We start from the raw sequence: 19400 nt of genomic DNA, 5'->3' as shown, positions 1-19400 counted from the left end.
CCTGGTCTTGCTCGCCGCCTCCTTCCTCGTTGTAGTTGAGGATGTTTTCTCGGATGTCCTCCCAGCTCTCTTGTTCAGCGGGGATGTGGTAAACTCCTCGCTTCCTGAACTTGTTACGACTGCCTTTCTGGTTCCACACTGTTACCGCCACCAGCACCGCTACACACACACACACAGCGCGAGAGGACAGTATAAATATGCATCGTTGCGTAAATGTGCTTCTGCACCAGCGGGACAGATTTCATTTCCTTCCTGTACGTTTGCAGCAGCAGCAGCAGCTCATTAAAGCTGCTCTGTGGAGTCATTTAGCCTCAATAAATTAGTATCATGTTCACTCAGAGACGTCAGTGTAATCACTATAAACAGGTGAAAAACACATCAGCCCTGTACTGGGAGGAGAATCACCAGGTCAAATTTAGAGGGACACTGTTTCCCTCTCCCTCCTTCCTTCCTTCAGAATGTCCTCTTTAGGGGAGAGCAGGAAGCAAGAGGGCTGATGGGAAACGAAGTCCAAACAATACCACTGTTGTGGAGCAGGGACAACCACCCCATCATGAATCAAAAATGACACGATGATTGTTTTGTACATAATAACTTTACGTAACTGAAATGTCTCGACGTCAGCGCTGGCTGTGGGTTCATGATCGATGCTGATGGAAAACCTATTGATCTGTTCAGCACACTGTCACACAAGGTTAGGACAAAAAGGTCTTATGGAGATTTTACGTAACATTCAGTTACATGATTTCTAAGTTCTTGTTGGTCCGCTCTTGTCCTTTCCTAAATCTTGAGAAGCTGCAGAGCTGCAGTCTCTGTTCATTCAACTTACACAGTAAATATCTGCACTGAGGCGTTTTGAAGACCCTTTTCTCTCTCCCTCTCTTGTGCAGAGTTTTGCGTGCATGCCGTGCTGCTGACAACTGCATGCACGTCGCGGTTCCTCTCGGGTCTATTTCAAGTAGCCGGCTGTTTAAAAACAATAAAAATATTCTTTGTGTGGTTCATCAACGGTGATAAATTAGTCCCGTGAGGTTTTTTTCTTTACATTGCATTTACATTTATTCATTTATCTGACACTTTTATCCAAAACGACTTACAGTTGCTATTTATGTCAGAGGTCGCATGCCTCTGGAGCAACTAGGGATTAAGTGTCTTGCTCAGGGACACAATGGTGGATGGGTCACAGTAGAAATTGAACCCGGGTCCTCACACCAAAGGCATGTGTCTTATCCTCTGCGCCATCACCACCCCTTTAGATCAGTTTAGGTGATTGCTGATGTTTGTATTTTCTGTTGAAGTTTGTTTTAGTTAATGTATATGTTGCTCCTTGTTTAGTCTCTTTGTTGAATTGTCACTCTTCATGCTAACTAGCCAGTTCTTCTATTTCAACCTGTTCTCATCCCCATCTCGTCACATATGGACGCTTGCTCAACACCCATGGCGTCGTTTTTGGACGTGTAGCGCCGCGGTCAAGTTAGCAGGTCTAAATATGCAACGTCTGGTTAGACTTTCAAAATAAAACTAGAGGTTAACCTTGTGAAATGGGGCGATTTGGTTAGGTTTAGGCTTCTAAACAACATCTAAAAATCAATGTTGATTTTTTGTTTCACACGGTCTCCTCGGTGGAAGTCTGGTTTCTGAACCACCTCCTTACTTGGGCTTTTCTGTTAATTATAGTAGGCCGAGCTTTAGTGTTGAACAATTACGCTACAGGTGCTGAAGGACGTGACAGAGCGTAGGTATTGGACGCCCTGGGAATGAAAACAGGCGGAGTGTTTAGAACAGCAAATGGAGAAGTTTTTCACATGGATATAAATCTCTTACTGTTTGGTTTGTGTTGTCTGAAGACTTTTGTGCTGGAAACCTTAGTTTCATTCATCCAAGTGTAATACTGAAAGTTCATTACGGTTTTCCTTTAATGTATTCTCTTTAAATGTACATCTTAAATAACTCTTGCTCTTACCGAAGAAGACGAGCAGACACATGCTGATGGCCAGGATGGAGCTGGGGCTGAGGGGGGCCAGCCGGTGACCTCTGACCTGCCCCAGCTCACAGCGCTGACCCCTGAACCCCTCCTGGCACCGGCACCGGTAGCTGTCGGGCGACAGCGCCTGGCAGAGGCCACCGTTTTGGCAGGAAGAAGGTCCACAGGGCGACGGCACACAACGCTGCTGACCTGAGTCTTCGGTCACAGTCACCTGACCGCCGGGACACCTGGGAGACGACGGGGACGGATGGAGGGCAAGATGAGTTAATGACCACTAATGAATCACTATTAAATAACAAAAAAGCACTTTGACTTGTTGTAATTGTTTTGTGACTAGTCAGAATTTTTGTTCAAGATACTTGTCATTTAGTTTTGACTTGTCATCCCTTGTCCCCACAGACATCACACTTTTTTAATGGCACTGGTTCTTTCATTCATCATCTTATTTATTTATTATTTTTTTGTTTGTCTGCTTTTTTAACTCATTGCTACTGTCTGTTTTTGTCTTTTAATTTATGTTTGTATACTAACAGTTTGAACTTCTGGATACCTAAAGTTCCCCAAGGGGATTAAGAAAGACAGAAAGACAGAAAGACGGAAAGAAACAAAGAAAGAAAGAAAGATAGACAGAAAGAAAGACAGAAAGAAAGATAGACAGAAAGAAAGACAGAAAGACAGAAAGACGGAAAGAAACAAAGAAAGAAAGAAAGATAGACAGAAAGAAAGACAGAAAGAAAGAAAGACAGAAAGAAAGAAAGAAAGAAAGAAAGAAAGAAAGAAAGAAAGACAGAAAGAAAGAAAAAAAGACAGAAAGAAAGAAAGACGGAAAGAAAGAAAGAAAGAAAGAAAGAAAGATAGACAGAAAGAAAGACAGAAAGAAAGACAGAAAGAAAGAAAGACAGAAAGACAGAAAGACGGAAAGAAACAAAGAAAGAAAGAAAGATAGACAGAAAGAAAGACAGAAAGAAAGAAAGAAAGAAAGAAAGAAAGACAGAAAGAAAGACAGAAAGAAAGATAGACAGAAAGAAAGACAGAAAGAAAGAAAGAAAGAAAGAAAGACAGAAAGAAAGACAGAAAGAAAGATAGACAGAAAGAAAGACAGAAAGAAAGACAGAAAGAAAGATAGACAGAAAGAAAGACAGAAAGACAGAAAGACGGAAAGAAACAAAGAAAGACAGAAAGAAAGAAAGAAAGAAAGAAAGACAGAAAGAAAGATAGACGGAAAGAAAGACAGAAAGAAAGAAAGACAGAAAGAAAGAAAAAAAGAAAGAAAGAAAGACAGAAAGAAAGAAAGACAGAAAGAAAGAAAGAAAGAAAGAAAGACAGAAACAAAGAAAGAAAGAAAGAAAGAAAGACACAAGGAAAGAAAGAAACAAAGAAACAAAGAAAGAAAGACACAAGGAAAGAAAGAAAGAAAATAAGAAAGAAAGAAACAAAGACAGAAAGACAGAAAGAAAGACAGACGGAAAGAAAGAAAGAAAATAAGAAAGAAAGAAACAAAGAAAGAAAGACAGACAGAAAGAAAGACAGACGGAAAGAAAGAAAGAAAGAAAGACGGAAAGAAAGATAGAAAGACAGAAAGACAGAAAGACAGACAGACAGAAAGAAAGGAAGAAAGACAGAAAGAAAGACAGAAAGACAGAAAGACGGAAAGAAACAAAGAAAGACAGAAAGAAAGAAAGAAAGAAAGAAAGACAGAAAGAAAGACAGAAAGAAAGATAGACGGAAAGAAAGACAGAAAGAAAGAAAGACAGAAAGAAAGAAAAAAAGAAAGAAAGAAAGACAGAAAGAAAGAAAGAAAGAAAGAAAGAAAGAAAGACAGAAACAAAGAAAGAAAGAAAGAAAGAAAGACACAAGGAAAGAAAGAAAGAAAGAAAGAAACAAAGAAACAAAGAAAGAAAGACACAAGGAAAGAAAGAAAGAAAATAAGAAAGAAAGAAACAAAGACAGAAAGACAGAAAGAAAGACAGACGGAAAGAAAGAAAGAAAATAAGAAAGAAAGAAACAAAGAAAGAAAGACAGACAGAAAGAAAGACAGACGGAAAGAAAGAAAGAAAGAAAGACGGAAAGAAAGATAGAAAGACAGAAAGACAGAAAGACAGACAGACAGAAAGAAAGGAAGAAAGACAGAAAGAAAGAAAGAAAGACGGAAAGAAAGATAGAAAGAAAGAACGAAAGAAAAACGGAAAGAAAGAAAGAAAGAAAGAAAGAAAGATAGAAAGAAAGAAAGATAGACAGAAAGAAAGACAGACGGAAAGAAAGAAAGAAAGATAGACAGAAAGAAAGACAGACGGAAAGAAAGACAGACGGAAAGAAAGAAAGAAAGCAAGACAGAAAGAAAGACAGAAAGAAAGACAGAAAGAAAGATAGAAAGAAAGAAAGAAACAAACAAACAAAGACAGAAAGAAAGATGGAAAGAAAGAAAGAAAGAAAGAAAGAAACAAACAAACAAAGACAGAAAGAAAGATGGAAAGAAAGATAGAAAGAAAGATAGAAAGAAAGAAAGAAAGAAACAAACAAACAAACAAAGACAGAAAGAAAGATGGAAAGAAAGAAGAAAGATATCGTCAGTCGAGGGGAATTAAAGATATCTTGAACTGGAATTACAACTAGTCATAGATATCTGTAAGGAGAAACCCATAAACATGAATGGCAAAACTACTTTTAATCTTATTAGTCATATAATTACAGATATCTTTAATTATGATGTTGTAGATTTCAGTAACTGCTCCTGAATGTTAAAAGGCCTTGCTATAGAGGGTCTGTTGGGATGTGTGTGTGTGTACATTATGTTTGTGTGTGTCTTTTACCTGCACTGGTGTTTCCTCCACAGGTCGATGCAGCGCAGCGGGCTGTGGCAGGGTTGGCCGCTGCAGGCGTCGCTGGAGCACCCCGAGGTGACGCTCCGGCTCTCCAGCACCGTCACCAAGTCCCGGCTCTGCCCGTCCAGAGGCAGGACCTGACCGTTAAAACGAACGTCCCGCAGGCAGCCTGGAGGAGGAAACATCTAGTTTAGTTTGGAGTTCAAACACTAGAACCAATCAGAAGCATCAGAACAGCATCAAACTTTACTAAACAGCTGTGGCTGAAAACGGCAAAGGAAAACATTGTGCACATGAAAAACATGCAAAGCAACAAAATGAATATTATTCAACATATAGCCGAGCTTTTTACAGAAAATACTCAGATGTAACCCCCAATGTGATCATGAACATTTTCAAGTAACTGTAATTGAATTACATATTTCATCCCAGTAACTGTAACGGATAACAGTCACATTTATTTTGAAATTTAAGTTATGTAACTAAATTACATGTAACTAGTTACTCCCCAACATTGGTAAATACAGTGAGTAATTTAGCCTGTTACAACCAACTACAACCAGCTCTTATTGTGGCGGTCACATGGATAAGAAAAATAATATGTAAATTCAGATCAGATCCCTGATCTCACCCTGAAAGTCGTCCTTGTCTCCGGCGTTCTGGCTGTTCCCGACCATCACGCTGGCCGGGTGAACCACGATCTCCCTGCTGCTCCCCAGCTGGGCCTGGACCTCCCGCGAGCCCCCGCCCTGCTCCAACCGCAGGGTGAACAGGTTATCATGGCGACTGAGACTGACCAGAACCCACTGCCCGATGTCCACGCGCTGGCCGGGGAGCTGCAGGGCATGGGCACCATCACCAAGGTTGGCACGAACAGAGAGGTGACCCTCCGTGATCTGAAGCAGAGAAGAAGACATCAGGATCTTACAACATTAATGTGTGATGTCAAAGGTCAGTTAATGATGGCTGACAGGTGGACTGACCTCCAGGACGATGTACTCGTTGGCCTCCCGGGACGTCACGGAGAGCAGGGTGCCCGAGGTGGCCCTGGTTCGGAGGAGCAGCTGGATGTTTGTGCGGCGAGAGCTCCCGCCTCCTCTGAGCTGATAACGCACAACGCTGCCCGAATCAAAGGAGAACTCTGGGACGGCTGCGGGGTGGGGAGGGATTTAAAGTCACGTCAACTCTGTTTTGCTCATAAAAACTTTAGGATGCTGAGTTCAAGCGCTGGCGTCGCTGCACGAAAAGACACACACACACACACACACTTGTGTCCCTCACCAGTGTCACACTTGTGTCCGGTGTATCCTGGGTGGCACTGGCAGCTGAAGGAGCCCCAGTCAGCGAGACAGGAGGCCTGAATGCCGCAGGAGGGGCCGGCCGCCGTCACACACACCCCGTCTGTCAGCCTGCACCCAGGGGTGCTGTCCACGCTCTCACCTGGAGACGCCAGGTCGTACACCTGAGGGAAGAAAGATGTGAGAAAGATGAGTTTTCTATTACTCTCCTCACAAACGTTTAGGTTGAAGATGATGCAGTGGATAAGAGACATGCCTTTGAGAGAGAGAGCACCAGGTTCAATTTCCACTGTGACACATCCACCCGTGTGCCCCTGAGCAAGACAATTAACCCCTAGTTGCTCCAGAGGCGTGTGACCTCTGAAATAGCATGTAATGTAGTTCGGCCACGGAAGCATTTGGAAAAAGTGTTTTAAAACACGTAAAACTTGATATTTGCCATTCAGCTGGATTCTCCATGAGAGTGTAATTCAAAGAAGAATAAGAAAGTCATGTTCACTATGGACAAAAAAATCCATTTTACTTTTATTACAAGTTGTAACATTTGGTTTATTCTGTTGTCAACACTTGTTCACAGCATGACACGGAAATGCAGCAAACACAAAATCATTCTACATTTTCAGAACAAAATAAGATGACGTCAGTGTTTATCGTCAGCGAGGCATCGAGTGCTGTTCAAAACGATCTCTTCCTGTCTCGTAAGACGCCTCCAAACTACCCCCTTAATGGTCAGTTTTGAAGGCTATTAACCTTAAATCTGTGTGCCTGCGACACTGAACTGTAACATTAGCCCGTGACTGTCACCAACCAAGTTTGTTTAGTATGATTTCTGAGGTGTTTGTTAGCCATTTGTGCTTGTGACTGACAGCCAGAAGAGAAGCAAGACGGCGTGCTGACGTCTTACGTTACTTTAAGTGCTGCCCTAAAAGGCTGTTCGAAACCAGTGTTCTTAGAAGATGCCTTCACTCGAAAGTGATGCATTCTGAACCACCTGTTTATTACAGCAGCGAGGCAGCTGCCTCCTGTTTCCAACAGCCTCTACTTTAAGGCAGCATGAGTCTCAGTTCCTTAATTTCACAGCTGTGGTGAAGCTTGTTAGGAGTGAAAACATGATCCAAACCTCCCAACTAAGCACAGGAAACAGCCCCAAAACACAAAGGGATTGTGGGTAGAAGGAGGAGGCAGATGCATTCTTTCCTGGGGAATATTTTGGGATCTTTGGGAGGTTGTTGAGGGCAGCAGAAGAAACCACAGCAGCTCGTTTAGTTTCATGAGGAGGACGAGGAGGGAGGCTCTTTTCATTTATATTATATTTTAGTCTCTGATGTTGTGATGCTGGCCTTGGCTGATGAGCCAAGCTCACACCACCATCTGTCCAACCACCGGCACACACACACACACACACACACACACACACACACACACACACACACACACACACACACACACAGATACAGACTTCCAAACATGAATACTGCATTTAAAAACAACAAACACACATGGAGGAAATGCTAATGATGTCTGGGAGGGAAACACGCACACATGCAGTGGTATTACCTGACTGTCCACCACCAGGTTGCGGATGCAGCCGGTGAAACTGCGGTAACGTCGATGAGGAGATGTTTCCTTCACTCCTCCCATCTGAAGAGGCTGGAAGACATTCAGATACCTGAGGAGGGGGAAGTCGAGGAGGAAGAGCATGAGCAAAATTAGAAAGACAAAGAAGATGAGAAGCAAAAGGAATTGGAGTAGTGAGAGAAAGAGGAGCAGAGAAAGAGGTGAACGAGAGGTGGAGGAAGAAGAGAAAAAGGTGGAGAAATGGATGGAAAGAAATGTGGGGTGAGAGGACAAGGCGAAGGAAGAAGAGCAGCAGGAAGATGAGAAAGGGGCGTGTAAGAAGAAGAGGAGTAGGAGGAGGAACGGTGTAAAAAAGATGTATAAATGAGAAGACAAGGAGGAAGGGAAAGATTGGAGGAGAAACAAGGAGAGGAGGAGGAGAAGGTGGAGAAAAGAAGTAGAGATGGAGGTGTTTAGAAGCAACAGGATAGTAAAAAAAATAGAGTAGGTGAGGGGAGGATGCGGAGGGGAGAAGGGGGTGAAAGAGAAGTTGTCAGAAGAAGGAATAGAGGGGAAAAAAACTTTTAACAAAGTTTAGATGGAGGAGGAGAATTATTTGTGTCTCCCGGCTGTTCTGACCTCTGGTTTCCTGGAGTCTCTCCTGCAGCTCTGCAGCCAGACTCGTCCACCTCCTGGATATCCCCCCCGACGCCCTCCAACTCATTTACTGCCACCCCCCCACACTGGTCCAGGATCAGCTGCACAGCCTGAACACATAGAGGAGACAAACACACCACTGTCAACAATAATTGTCACAGGATGAAGGCTCCCTCTTGTTATTCATTTTGTTCTTCTCATTTTACAAATTTTCCTGCTTTACTTGTTGTCACACTGTGTCTGCTCTGCTCTGTTTAGTTAGTTTCAGTCAGTTTTGTTATTTTTAGTCTTTTCTGTATCAGTTATTTAGTCTGTTATGTTTAGATTAATTCTTGCCTGTTCTGTGTTTTGGGACCCACTGTTGTTTGATTCTTCTCTTGTGTTTTGGAACCTGTCTGCCTGGTGTTAGTTATTTACCACTCCTTGTTTGGTTGTTTTGTCAGTTTGTTCTGTGATTCTGGTTTCAGTCTGTTTCCATGTTTTATCTGGTTTTGATCTGTGCTTGTCTTCATGATTGTTGGTGTATTCTCTGTTTATAGGTATTCATGTTTCTGTTGGGATTTGTCTGTGGCTTTGTTAGTAGCTCTGTTAGTTTGGGCCTGTTTGGTATCTGTCTGTGTTTCTGTCTGTTCATCACCCTGCCTGCCTGTGTCTGTCTGCTGTCGTTAATAGTATCACCTGTTTGTACTCCTGCCCTTCTCGTTAGCCAGTACTTAAATGTTGGTTGCTTCTGTTTTGCTTTTGCTGGTTTGTCATATGTTCATCCTCTGTCGTGTGTCTTGCTTGCCTGCCTGTTTCTGCTGCCTCGTTTTTGGATTATCCTTTTGTTCTGTCTTCCCCTGGATTATTTGTTTATGGACTGTGTTTTTACTGCTCTGCGGACTACCTCAACAAAGGTAATCCATAGATTACCTTTGTTGTTTTTTGTTGGCCGTAAGTTTGGCTTCTTCCCCTTGTTAATAAATTCTAAGAGACTGTATCTCTCCTGCCTACTCGTCCTGCATTTGGGTCCTGAAACCTGTTCCTGCCTGTACACACGACTAACACTGACACTTGTTTGAAGTTTTTATTTCCCGCGGTCAGCCCTCCTCCAAACTGGACAAATTGTCCTTCACATCATCACTATAACAAATTTAAAAGACTCAGAACTGTTCTGAACTGTCAGCTGTTAAAAAACAAAGCGGCCTGCGTATAAAATATGAAACTGTGTCACTACATAAAATAACTTTGTTAATATTTTTATATTATAACTTAGGGTCACCTGTATTTTGTGAAATCATCAGGTAAAGAAAATCAATATTGAGCCTTATGGACGGAAAACCTTCACTCAAGTCACAACTTTGTATTCTTTTCGTTGCGTTCATTACAGTTTCTGGCTCTGTACAGCGCATATAAGCTTGGACAAATAGCCTGCACGTGATGCAGAATTGTGACAACAGTCGCTCTAGAGTGACATCTGAGTTGCATGAACACCAATCTGACCGTCCAGACTGAGGTCGCCTGTCAAAAGAAGTTAATACATCCATCCCACCATCCGTCGGTGTGTCCTACCTTTCCGTCGCTGATGATGTCGAGGCGATGCCAGCGTCGGTCGGAGACAGTGGATGTAGGCGGCAGCTGCAGGGTCAGCGTTCCTGATCCGTGGTTTATACTCAGAGCTGGAACCCCGTTTCTCAACTCTGGATGGGAGGACGAGACTCTTAGTTTGCTGCTTACATTAAAACCACACAAGTGGCCTGAATCTAAAATCCCTTAGGGCTTCCATGACCTGAACGTAGGGCTGGGCTGTTTGATTGAATTAATTTGAATCAAGAATTAATTAGCACTTAATTTGTCTTAGATAGTTATTTTATTGAGGAAAAAGGACTGTAAAAACATTTGACAAATTTTACTCGTGCACATTTGTTAAAACATCATCATCATTATCATAGTTGTTTATCATGTTCTGACCATAAAGAAAAGTTTAAAACAAAAATTAACCATCTGGTTTCTTTAACTTTCACTCAGGAGCAAAAATCAGCCTTTAAACAGGAAAGAAATCATGATTTGACATTTATTGTGATAATTATCTATATCGAATTTTTTTTATCGTGATAACATTTTTGGCCATGTCGCGCAGCCCTACCTGAACGTGTAGTTTATTCTCATTTTGTTAATGTTATTTTCAGTCTTGTGAGCCCTGAACCTTCAGCTAACACAAAGAAACAACATCTGGTACCTGAAACACAATTTAAATAAGTTAAAACCTCGTACATCTGTGTTCTGTCTTTTGATTATTTGTGCCCTTCGGTCTCATTTTAGATTGTGCACATGGATTTTCATTCTTGACATTTGGGAACAACATGTGGTGGAGAGAATCCACACTAAAATGTACACTTACCAGAGCTTTCAACAGCACCTCACAGTCTTTATTCAGCAATTTGAACTGGCTCAGATGGACTAAATGTGACGGGAAGTGACCACAGGTTCACATTTACATCATGAGATGTAGGGCTGAACGATTTTGGGAAAAAATCTAATTGCGATTTTTCTGCCAGATATGCCAAATGTGCTGTTTATTTAACCTACATTTCAACTGCCATTCTCACGATTAGCAAATCAAATTCTTTCAAATTGGAATGTCGATTTGAAAACAATTAATTGTTCAGGCCTAATGAGATGTTACCTGAGCCAGCTGCATTCACTGAATGAAGACAGTGAGATATGGTTCAAAGCTCAAAATCATTAGTATGAAGACTTCTAGTCACCTCTCTGTGTCGCTGTGTAACTGCAGAATCAACTCAGTCAATTCTGTCTGTGTGTGTTTTCCAACATCTTCTGAACTGCAGCACATATGAGATGTGTGTGAACGTGACCCGATCTACCAATGGGCCATGTTATCGAATGCATCAAGTAAAAAATGCTTCACAGTGTTCAATCTGCAGCCATCTTTGATTTTCCACTCTCGGGACCCACATAGTGACTGGCCGCGTTCAATAATTACATAACTTTAATGCCACAAGATTATGCAAGAAGTGTTTGAAAGGCCATCTGCAGGCTAATCCGTTAAAACCACATCAGGACTGCCGGGAGCTGACATTAGAGTTTATGAAGCTCTTTGTCCACTGAGTCTTTACAGCGCCAGATTGATTTGCTCTTTGTGTTGTGTCAAAAGGACGAGCAGCATTCCCAGTAGCATTGTGAGATTAGCATGTTTGTCCGAGCGCTTATAATGTTTCCAACTTTTAGCAAAGCGAGGCCGCGCTTCAAACAGAGTTTTCAGCATTGTTGCAGCAGCGAAGAAGCCACACCCAGCGTCTCGCAGAAACATCAGTTCTGATCATGAAAGCTTCATCAGATGGTCTGACCACTGGTGTGTGTTATAAATGAATGAAAAAAGTTTGTTGGTCAGTTGGTCGTTCTTATTATTTGCCCAACACTTCTGATAAAAAAGCAAGACATTGAGACAACATCTCAGAGTTTCATGAAATATGGTTTTGATCTCCAAGCCCAGACCAGAATCTAATCATTCTCTGGTCTTTACAGACCAATTCTGACTGTCATCTGGTCCCTTTCATAATTTTTCAGTGATCCACTGTCGATCAATTTGCTTCTTAATTACCTGTTGTACTCAACATGTCCCAGAATTAGAGGAGGGCAGTGTGCCTGCTGCATTCAGCTATTGATTATATTTTTATTTTGACAGACTGGAACAAGCAAGGCAGCGATGGCTTGTCTGTCTGATAAAAATGACATTTCACCTCCCATTTGGAAACGCTGATTGCCTTGTGCATGTGTAGAACTTGGTCTCAGTTTTTGGCATTTGAACAATGCCCTAGTTCTTGGATTTACTATAAAATCATTCAGGCATATTAATAATTTCCATTTCTATGCAGACGACACCCAGTTGTTTGTCCCATTAAAGCATGGTTCTACCAATGTTTCTTGTAGTCTCTCTTGCCTTGCTGAGATAAAAGCCTGGATGTCTAATAACTTTCTTCAGTTAACCAAATCAGTAACACCAAATCAGAAATACTTGTATTTACCCCCATCGGAAACAGTGCTAGCTACCTTAATAATCTCTCCACTAGCCTAGGTACCCTTTCGGACAACATTCAGAAAGAAGCCCGTAACCTTGGTGTCAGTTTTGACTCAGAGCGGCCTTTTGATGCTAACTTGACCAAAGTAGTGCAGTCCTGTTTTGTCCAGCTGAGACAGCTAACCAAGATTACATCATTCCTCTCTTCTGCTGACTTAGAGAATGTCATCCATGCCTTTATCTCCTCAAAACGTGACCACTGCAATGCTCTGTATTCTAGTATTAGTAAGGGAAACATTCACAGATGCAGCTCATCCAAAATGCTGCAGCCAGGCTTCAAACTAAGAGGAGTGACCATTTCACACCAATCATTGCGGCCCTTCACTTGTTACCTGTGAATTTTAGAAGTGATTTCAGGATTTTACTACTTGTTTTTAAAGCCTTGAACGGTCAGGCTCCTGCACTCCCTATGAGCTGGACCCATGATATTTTGAAGATGCTTTTGCAATCAAACTCACTCAACTCTCGTCTGCAGGAACAGGGAGGCAGAGACACGTGTACAAATTACAGATAAACGCCTTACCTAATGCCATTAATAAGAATATTTTGTGAACTTGATGATCTTTTTTAATCTCTAACAGTCAGAGCACCTCAGCAGTACACTCACCGACGGCGATGAAGTCCTCCTCCTCCCCAGAGTGGGCAGGGCCAAGCGGACCGTTGTAGAGGAGCAGCCCATTTGCCAACTCAGCCAGGAACTCCAGGGAGATGTGGCTCTGAAAGCAAGGCATGATGGGAGGGAACCAGGCGTAGCCCTGGCCACCGAAGCTGTGTTTGGTCTGCTGGCACTCAGGCCCATCAAACATGGGAGGACACTTACACCTGAGAGACAGAAAGAGTTTATTTTGTTGTTTACTTGATAACATTAACCAACATCTCTAAACAACCCTGCTGGTGAAAGCATCATTATGAAGGTGCAAAACGCACTGAATTTATTTCAAATGTTAGTTAAGATAGTTAAGATGAGTACCTCTAAATATCAGTATCTATTAGCACCCGAGGTTAAAAGGGTTAAATTTAATACATTGAAAATAATGCAAAAATCATCTAAAATTCTTCCACCAGATGCAGGACCATTAAATTTTATTTTGAAAAGTTTGATTCTGAGGTCATAATTTCAAATTATCAATAAACTATTTAAAGGTTTTTTCTCCATATAATTAATTAATTGTTCATGTAACAATTCAAATATACTTTCTGTCAATGTTATGCCTCTAAATGATGTTCCAAAGTCTTTTCCACACTACCAGGATTTATCTGAGGAGAGAAACTCTTAAATATTGTAATTTAATTTAATATGTTTTGTCATAAAACAATAAAATTTAAATATATTTAATGTAAAAAACATTACTTTCATTACCCACTATGCGTTTATAATCTGTGTAACAGTAAGAAGCAAACTTATCTTTGTTTCACTAAAGCCCAAAAGTTCTCCGTAATGTCAATGGAATTTCTTAAAGTATATAAATATTTCTCAGTTTCTGTGACTGCAGTTTTCATTAATTAAAATGACCTAAGAGAGACAAACAAAGACAGAAACCTTGACAGAAACACTGTTAATTAAAAGTTAACTGTAGTGTATATTTGCCAGTGTTAATAGGATTTTTTGAGAGTGGAAGAAAGAGACAAGAGAGCGTAGGAGGGACAACCATCTGTTAGATTTAACAGCTTAGGTGTTGCATATGATATTTAAACCTTTAAAACCATGTGACAATTTAAAGTCAACTACTTTACATGCAGCTTCAAATGAGGCTTTGGAGGGTTGAACTCCAGGAGAAATCTACCCTCTCTCTAATTAAGTCTTCAAAATATTTGAGAGATTTATTAATCAGTTACTAATTGAGAATCTCTGGTGATGCTAACAGTTAAGGACTCTGCAGGCGGACGGCAGACTGTTTGTCTATGGAGAGATAAAGCTGCTGCAGTGAGGAAAGTAAAAACAAAAGCTGCATCCTCAAATTTCAAAGAATTTTACAAGTCAAGTAAATCGCGGTTTGTCGTAAAACAGTAAAGAAACATTTAGTTTTGTGTGAGACCATTAATAAATTATAACTCTCGTCTGGCACTAATATACGCCACCAACATGTCTTTCTTCCAAAATGACGGGCAAAGTATTAAAAGAGGTGAAAATCATTACTAGTCTGGCCATGTTGCTTGTATGCTTACAGTCTGGTACAAAACACACAGGCATGATGCTGGTATGTTATAACAGGAGTCATTGAGAGAAAACGTTATGACGTCTCATGATACAACATGTAATGTTTGTGGTCTTAGTAACTATGTATTCTCACAGTCTTATACTTTGTCTATACTACTTGAAGTCTGCCTCTTTCTTGACATGTGAGTAATTAAGGACACAATTCAAGTGGGATCAAACAATTAGCCGACTACCATCAATATTTTTTCCAAAATAAGGTCCCATGGTGGTTCACCTGAAGAGGAGGGACTCTACAGAACAGGAGGACCTGTTACAGGAGGTTCCTTAGATTCCTCCCTGCACATACCTGTATCCCAGCGGACCGTCCTGGCAGGTGCCACCATTGAGGCAGGGGTTGGTGGGGTAGGCTGAGCAGGGCAGGTGGATTGCCTCTCTGCCCCGGCAGCCGCATCGCACTCTAGATGAGGCGGACAGCGACACCAGGGAGGTGTTACCAGTGCTGAGAGCCACTGGGGCCTGGCTGAATGAAACCTCCGTGCTGCAGCCTCCAGACTGACTGCAGTCTGTGGAGGGACAGTCATCAACGCTCACCTGAGAGATGGACACGCCCAACAGGCCCTCCAACTGCAGATCGTAAAATAAGAGATGACATAAAAACATTATGGTTATGTTACAAAGCTGAAGTTCAAAACATAAGATAACAATGCTTCTACATCAAACTAAAATGCAAAACAACTAACTGAAACAAATTATTGAAGCTAAACTAGCCTGATGCTACAACTAAAAGGAAAGTAAATGGCATGAAAACTAGCTGGAATCTAACTACGAATAAAATATACTCTACTATTACAATTCTACTCTAACTGAAACAAGGACTCCTAGCATGAAGGGAATGGACCAAAACCTAGCATTAAAACTAGCTTGAAAGTCAAACAAACTAACTAGCATAAATTAGCAAGAAGCCAACAGAAACCAAAACTAGCATGGATAAATAAAACTAGGATCAAAAAAACTAGTGCCAGGCTAATTAAACAATCAAGAAACTACCATAGAATTAAACTAAACTTACACAACTGCAAGTATTTATGAGAAATATTAACCTGATTTAAATAAACTAGAAATACTAACCAAAACTAAACCTAGCATTAAAATAAAATTAATGTTAGCATAAAGCCAATTGAGATTAACCAGAGCATGAAACTAAAACGACCATGTGGGTAACAGAAACTAAAACTAGTATCAAACTGAAATGAAGTCAGATAGGCAAATCTAAACTTAACATAGTTAACTGAAACAAAAAAAATGTGAAGCTAAAAATGGCATCAACTTATAAGTAACTAGTATAACTAATGCTGAAATAAATCAGCTAATAACAACTAAAGCCAGCATAAAGGTAACAAGAAAGAAAACTAGAAGTAATCTAAAACTAATATGAGATGTAAACTAAAAGTAATATAAACTAACTGAAACCAGGACTCCTAGCATGAAGGCACTATACCCAAACTTAGCATTAAACTATTGAAAATTAAAACTAGCTTGAAAGTCATACACACATCAAATAACCCCCAAAACATTACTAAATAAAAGCATAACTAGGATAAAACAAACTGAAACAAACTAGCATGAAACTGAAACCAAATCTAAAATGAAGCTAAAATTAGCATTAGCATTTACCTATAAGTATGTATAACTAGTATAACTAATGCTAACTTAAACAAATCAGCTAATCAGAACCATAACCAGCATGAAACCATTCAAAACGAAACATAACATGAAAGGTAAAGGCAACAGGAAAGAAAACAAGAACTAATATAAAACTAATACTTTATTATATATAATAAACTATAATTTACATATGCTAACTGAAAATACAATTAAAATTAAACTCATGAAATTTTTCAACCCCCAACAAAGAAATTGAAGCTAACAGGAGACTTATAGTAACACAAAACAACAATTAAAACAAAATCTAGGGTGAATAAATATAAAACAAACATGGGGCAAAAACAACAAACTCTTATTTAAGTCGAGCTCTGTTTGAACATAATAGAGAGTTTCAGAGAATGACAGCAGCTCTCTTTGATCGAACGTCTACCTGCATCAATTATATCTGAATTTACTTTATTTCCCTTAATGTTATTTATGCACTTTGGTGTTTCTGTCATTTCCCCCTCCTGTTAAAGTTTCGCTGTCATTCGCTTTCTGTTGCCGTTTCCCTGCTTGTCATCTTGATTCTTTTCTCTAGTCTTGCCTTTATGGGTGAGAGAGGTTTTCATCAGAGTCCCTCAGGGTTTCCTGTCTCTCTCCAACTGTGTGTATTTCTTTTTTTGGAGTTTAGTTATTCAGCTGACACTCTTATCCGCAGTGACTTACACTCCCCAGGCAGGGCTTCAGTCTTTGGCTCCAGAGTCAGTTTAAACATCATCCTTTTTTTATTATTGAAGCCGACTTTGTATTTATCTGACTTTCTTGTTTTAAATCAGCTAAAATAAATCTCCCTTCTTCCACTAGTGGATATAAAAATGACTTGTGTGTTTACATGGTTCACTAACTGTCATCACCTTCCTCCCACTCACAGTATTGACCTTAGGTTAGCAGCTGCTCTCTCCTTTTAATGGGTATAAAATATTCATATGCATGTATATATTGAGTGTATCATTTGAGCAGCCACTTGCTAATGTGACGCGTCCGCATTTCAAGTGTAAGCCCTGTATTTAACTTCTCCTAGTATGTGTATGTCCATACGCATGTAAAGCAGAGAGTTAAATGGTTTACTGTATGTGTTAAGTGGCTGAGGCTTCTGAAATGCATGTATGTGTGAATGTGATGTTAATTGTATAAAAATGGAGCAGATGGACTATTCCGTACTTACAGAAGATTTGGTGAAAGAATAAAGTACTACAGACCAAAAACCACACCAGATTTATTTTGCATGGACCAATAACGAGCTGGAACTGGAGCTGGAAATGAACTGACATGATGTTCAGGTGTGTTCAGTTATAAACAGAGACGATTTAAGAAAGAGATACGGGACAAACATGAATAGAATCCTATGGGGAAAGCCTGTAATGCTAAAGATGGTGGTTGTACGCACAAGAAAGCCAATCCTCTGCTTTTCAACAGCCAAGCCGGGAAACGTATTAAGCCAATAGTGTGGCTCCACTTACGTTAGTGCACAGTTGAGGTTTGCAACAGTTTTAAATGTTTTGGTGGCAGCGAGGAGCAGGTGTGTGACCAGATCAGATGCACTACATGTGCGCTGCGTAAAAAAGCGCCAGATTTGATATGCAGATACTTGGAAAATGTGTTACCGGGGTGTAAAATACCAGGTTGCCTTCTATAAACATATACAGTATATGCTAGCTGTATCCATAACGTCAGTTATGAGCTCATGGCGTCACGTCACCAGCGCTCTGGATAGAGCCGTAAATGAAGTTGGTGTGGTAAAAACCTTGTGCATGCGGAATAGAAGTATAACCTTATTTGGGGATAAAGTAATCATACTTTTTTAGCGTGTTTTATCAGATTTTACTGGTGATTCTACATGTAGTTTTTATGTCCCAGTGACCGTTGAAAATGCAGATATGGCTCTCTCACCATTCACTTAGATAGGAGACAAAATCACTGCCAGGAGGCGTTACCAAGACGGCTGCCAAGTGGCAGGACATTCCTATATATGGACTTTGTTAAAAATTCATGAATTCATTAAAGAGACCTTGCAGTACATGTTGAAAAAGGAGACCACTGATAACTTATATTCAAAATTTCTGAAGACCCTTTTCAGGCTATAACTTCCTTCTCACCCTGGCTTTGTATGCTGCCACGTAGCCGTGCAGCTTCTCTGCCTTGTAGTACGGCGAGCCGTGAGCGGCAAACCATACATTGATGGCCTTCTCTCCCTGCTGGCCGGCGTCGCCCACAGAGAAGATCTGGACTTTTTCCGGCAAAGTGTGCAGGAGTTCAGCCAACATTCGACCCAGACGAGAGAACCGACTCTCCTCACCTCCGCTAAAAAACTCCTCCACTGTCAGATCTGGAATAAGAGAAGGAGGGTTTATTTACAGATTTACATATATAACAGATTTATTTACTAACTTTATAAACCTTCAGGGGAAATCATCAGCAGGACAGACAGACATACTACAAGATAAATAAAAAAAGTTAAAGAAATACAAAGATAAGAAGGAAAGAAAGGAAAACAAAAAGAGAAGAACAGGAAGTTATTTCCCATCATGCCTCTCTGTCTGTTGGTTCTGATGAAGCCTGGGGGAACTGACAGCCCTGAAAATGAGACCCGACGGCACTCGGGGATATGAAACATCGCATCTTCAATTACAGTGTGTTGAGATGTTGTCAAGCGACTTCAAACACTTCTAGTATTAATAATTGTAATAGTATTAGATAAAAAAGGGTTTTCTGATATTTTGACACCATCATCATCATCATCATCATCGTTATCATTGTGAGACTCACTGGTCACACGAATGGAGGCGGCGTTCTGCAGACCGTCTTGATGCAGCTCCCTGACGTCCACCTGAGCTGTGGAGATAACGTCAGGCCAGGTGTGGTCCGACACGCGTACCTGCAGGAGGTACGAGCCTGAAGGAGTCCCCTCCCTGATAGTGAGCTGACCTGAGCTCTGGTTCAGACTGAAGAGCCTGAGAGAGAGAGAGAGAGAGAGAGAGAGAGAGAGAGAGAGAGAGAGAGAGAGAGAGAGAGAGAGAGAGAGAGAGAGAGAGAGAGAGAGAGAGAGAGATGTTTTATGTTTCAGGCTGGTATTTTTTCTGTATTGGACATCATTTGTCCATAATTGGTCCAAATCAGCTGCTTCCTTCTAGCAGAT

The 19400-nt window shown here is 40.8% G+C and overlaps 1 protein-coding gene across 1 annotated transcript in view; it reads right to left on the bottom strand.

The window, feature by feature from the left end:
• si:dkey-22o22.2 (neural-cadherin) overlaps positions 1-19400 on the bottom strand; it is a 201663-nt gene that overhangs the window by 5743 nt on the left and 176520 nt on the right. The window contains exons 21-33 of the mRNA XM_046043950.1: positions 19031-19215; positions 18361-18590; positions 14904-15181; positions 13007-13221; positions 9873-10000; positions 8304-8431; positions 7665-7776; positions 6091-6271; positions 5793-5959; positions 5441-5705; positions 4798-4978; positions 1964-2214; positions 2-159 (exon numbers count right to left, since the gene is read on the bottom strand). Coding sequence (XP_045899906.1) covers positions 2-159; positions 1964-2214; positions 4798-4978; positions 5441-5705; positions 5793-5959; positions 6091-6271; positions 7665-7776; positions 8304-8431; positions 9873-10000; positions 13007-13221; positions 14904-15181; positions 18361-18590; positions 19031-19215 — 2479 coding nt within the window. The remainder of the gene's footprint in view (position 1; positions 160-1963; positions 2215-4797; positions 4979-5440; positions 5706-5792; positions 5960-6090; positions 6272-7664; positions 7777-8303; positions 8432-9872; positions 10001-13006; positions 13222-14903; positions 15182-18360; positions 18591-19030; positions 19216-19400) is intronic.

Source organism: Micropterus dolomieu, linkage group LG03 (genome assembly GCF_021292245.1).
Source record: "Micropterus dolomieu isolate WLL.071019.BEF.003 ecotype Adirondacks linkage group LG03, ASM2129224v1, whole genome shotgun sequence".
NCBI lineage: Eukaryota > Metazoa > Chordata > Actinopteri > Centrarchiformes > Centrarchidae > Micropterus > Micropterus dolomieu.
The sequence above is the reverse complement of the archived record's forward strand: the minus strand, read 5'-3'. Positions and strand labels throughout refer to the sequence as shown.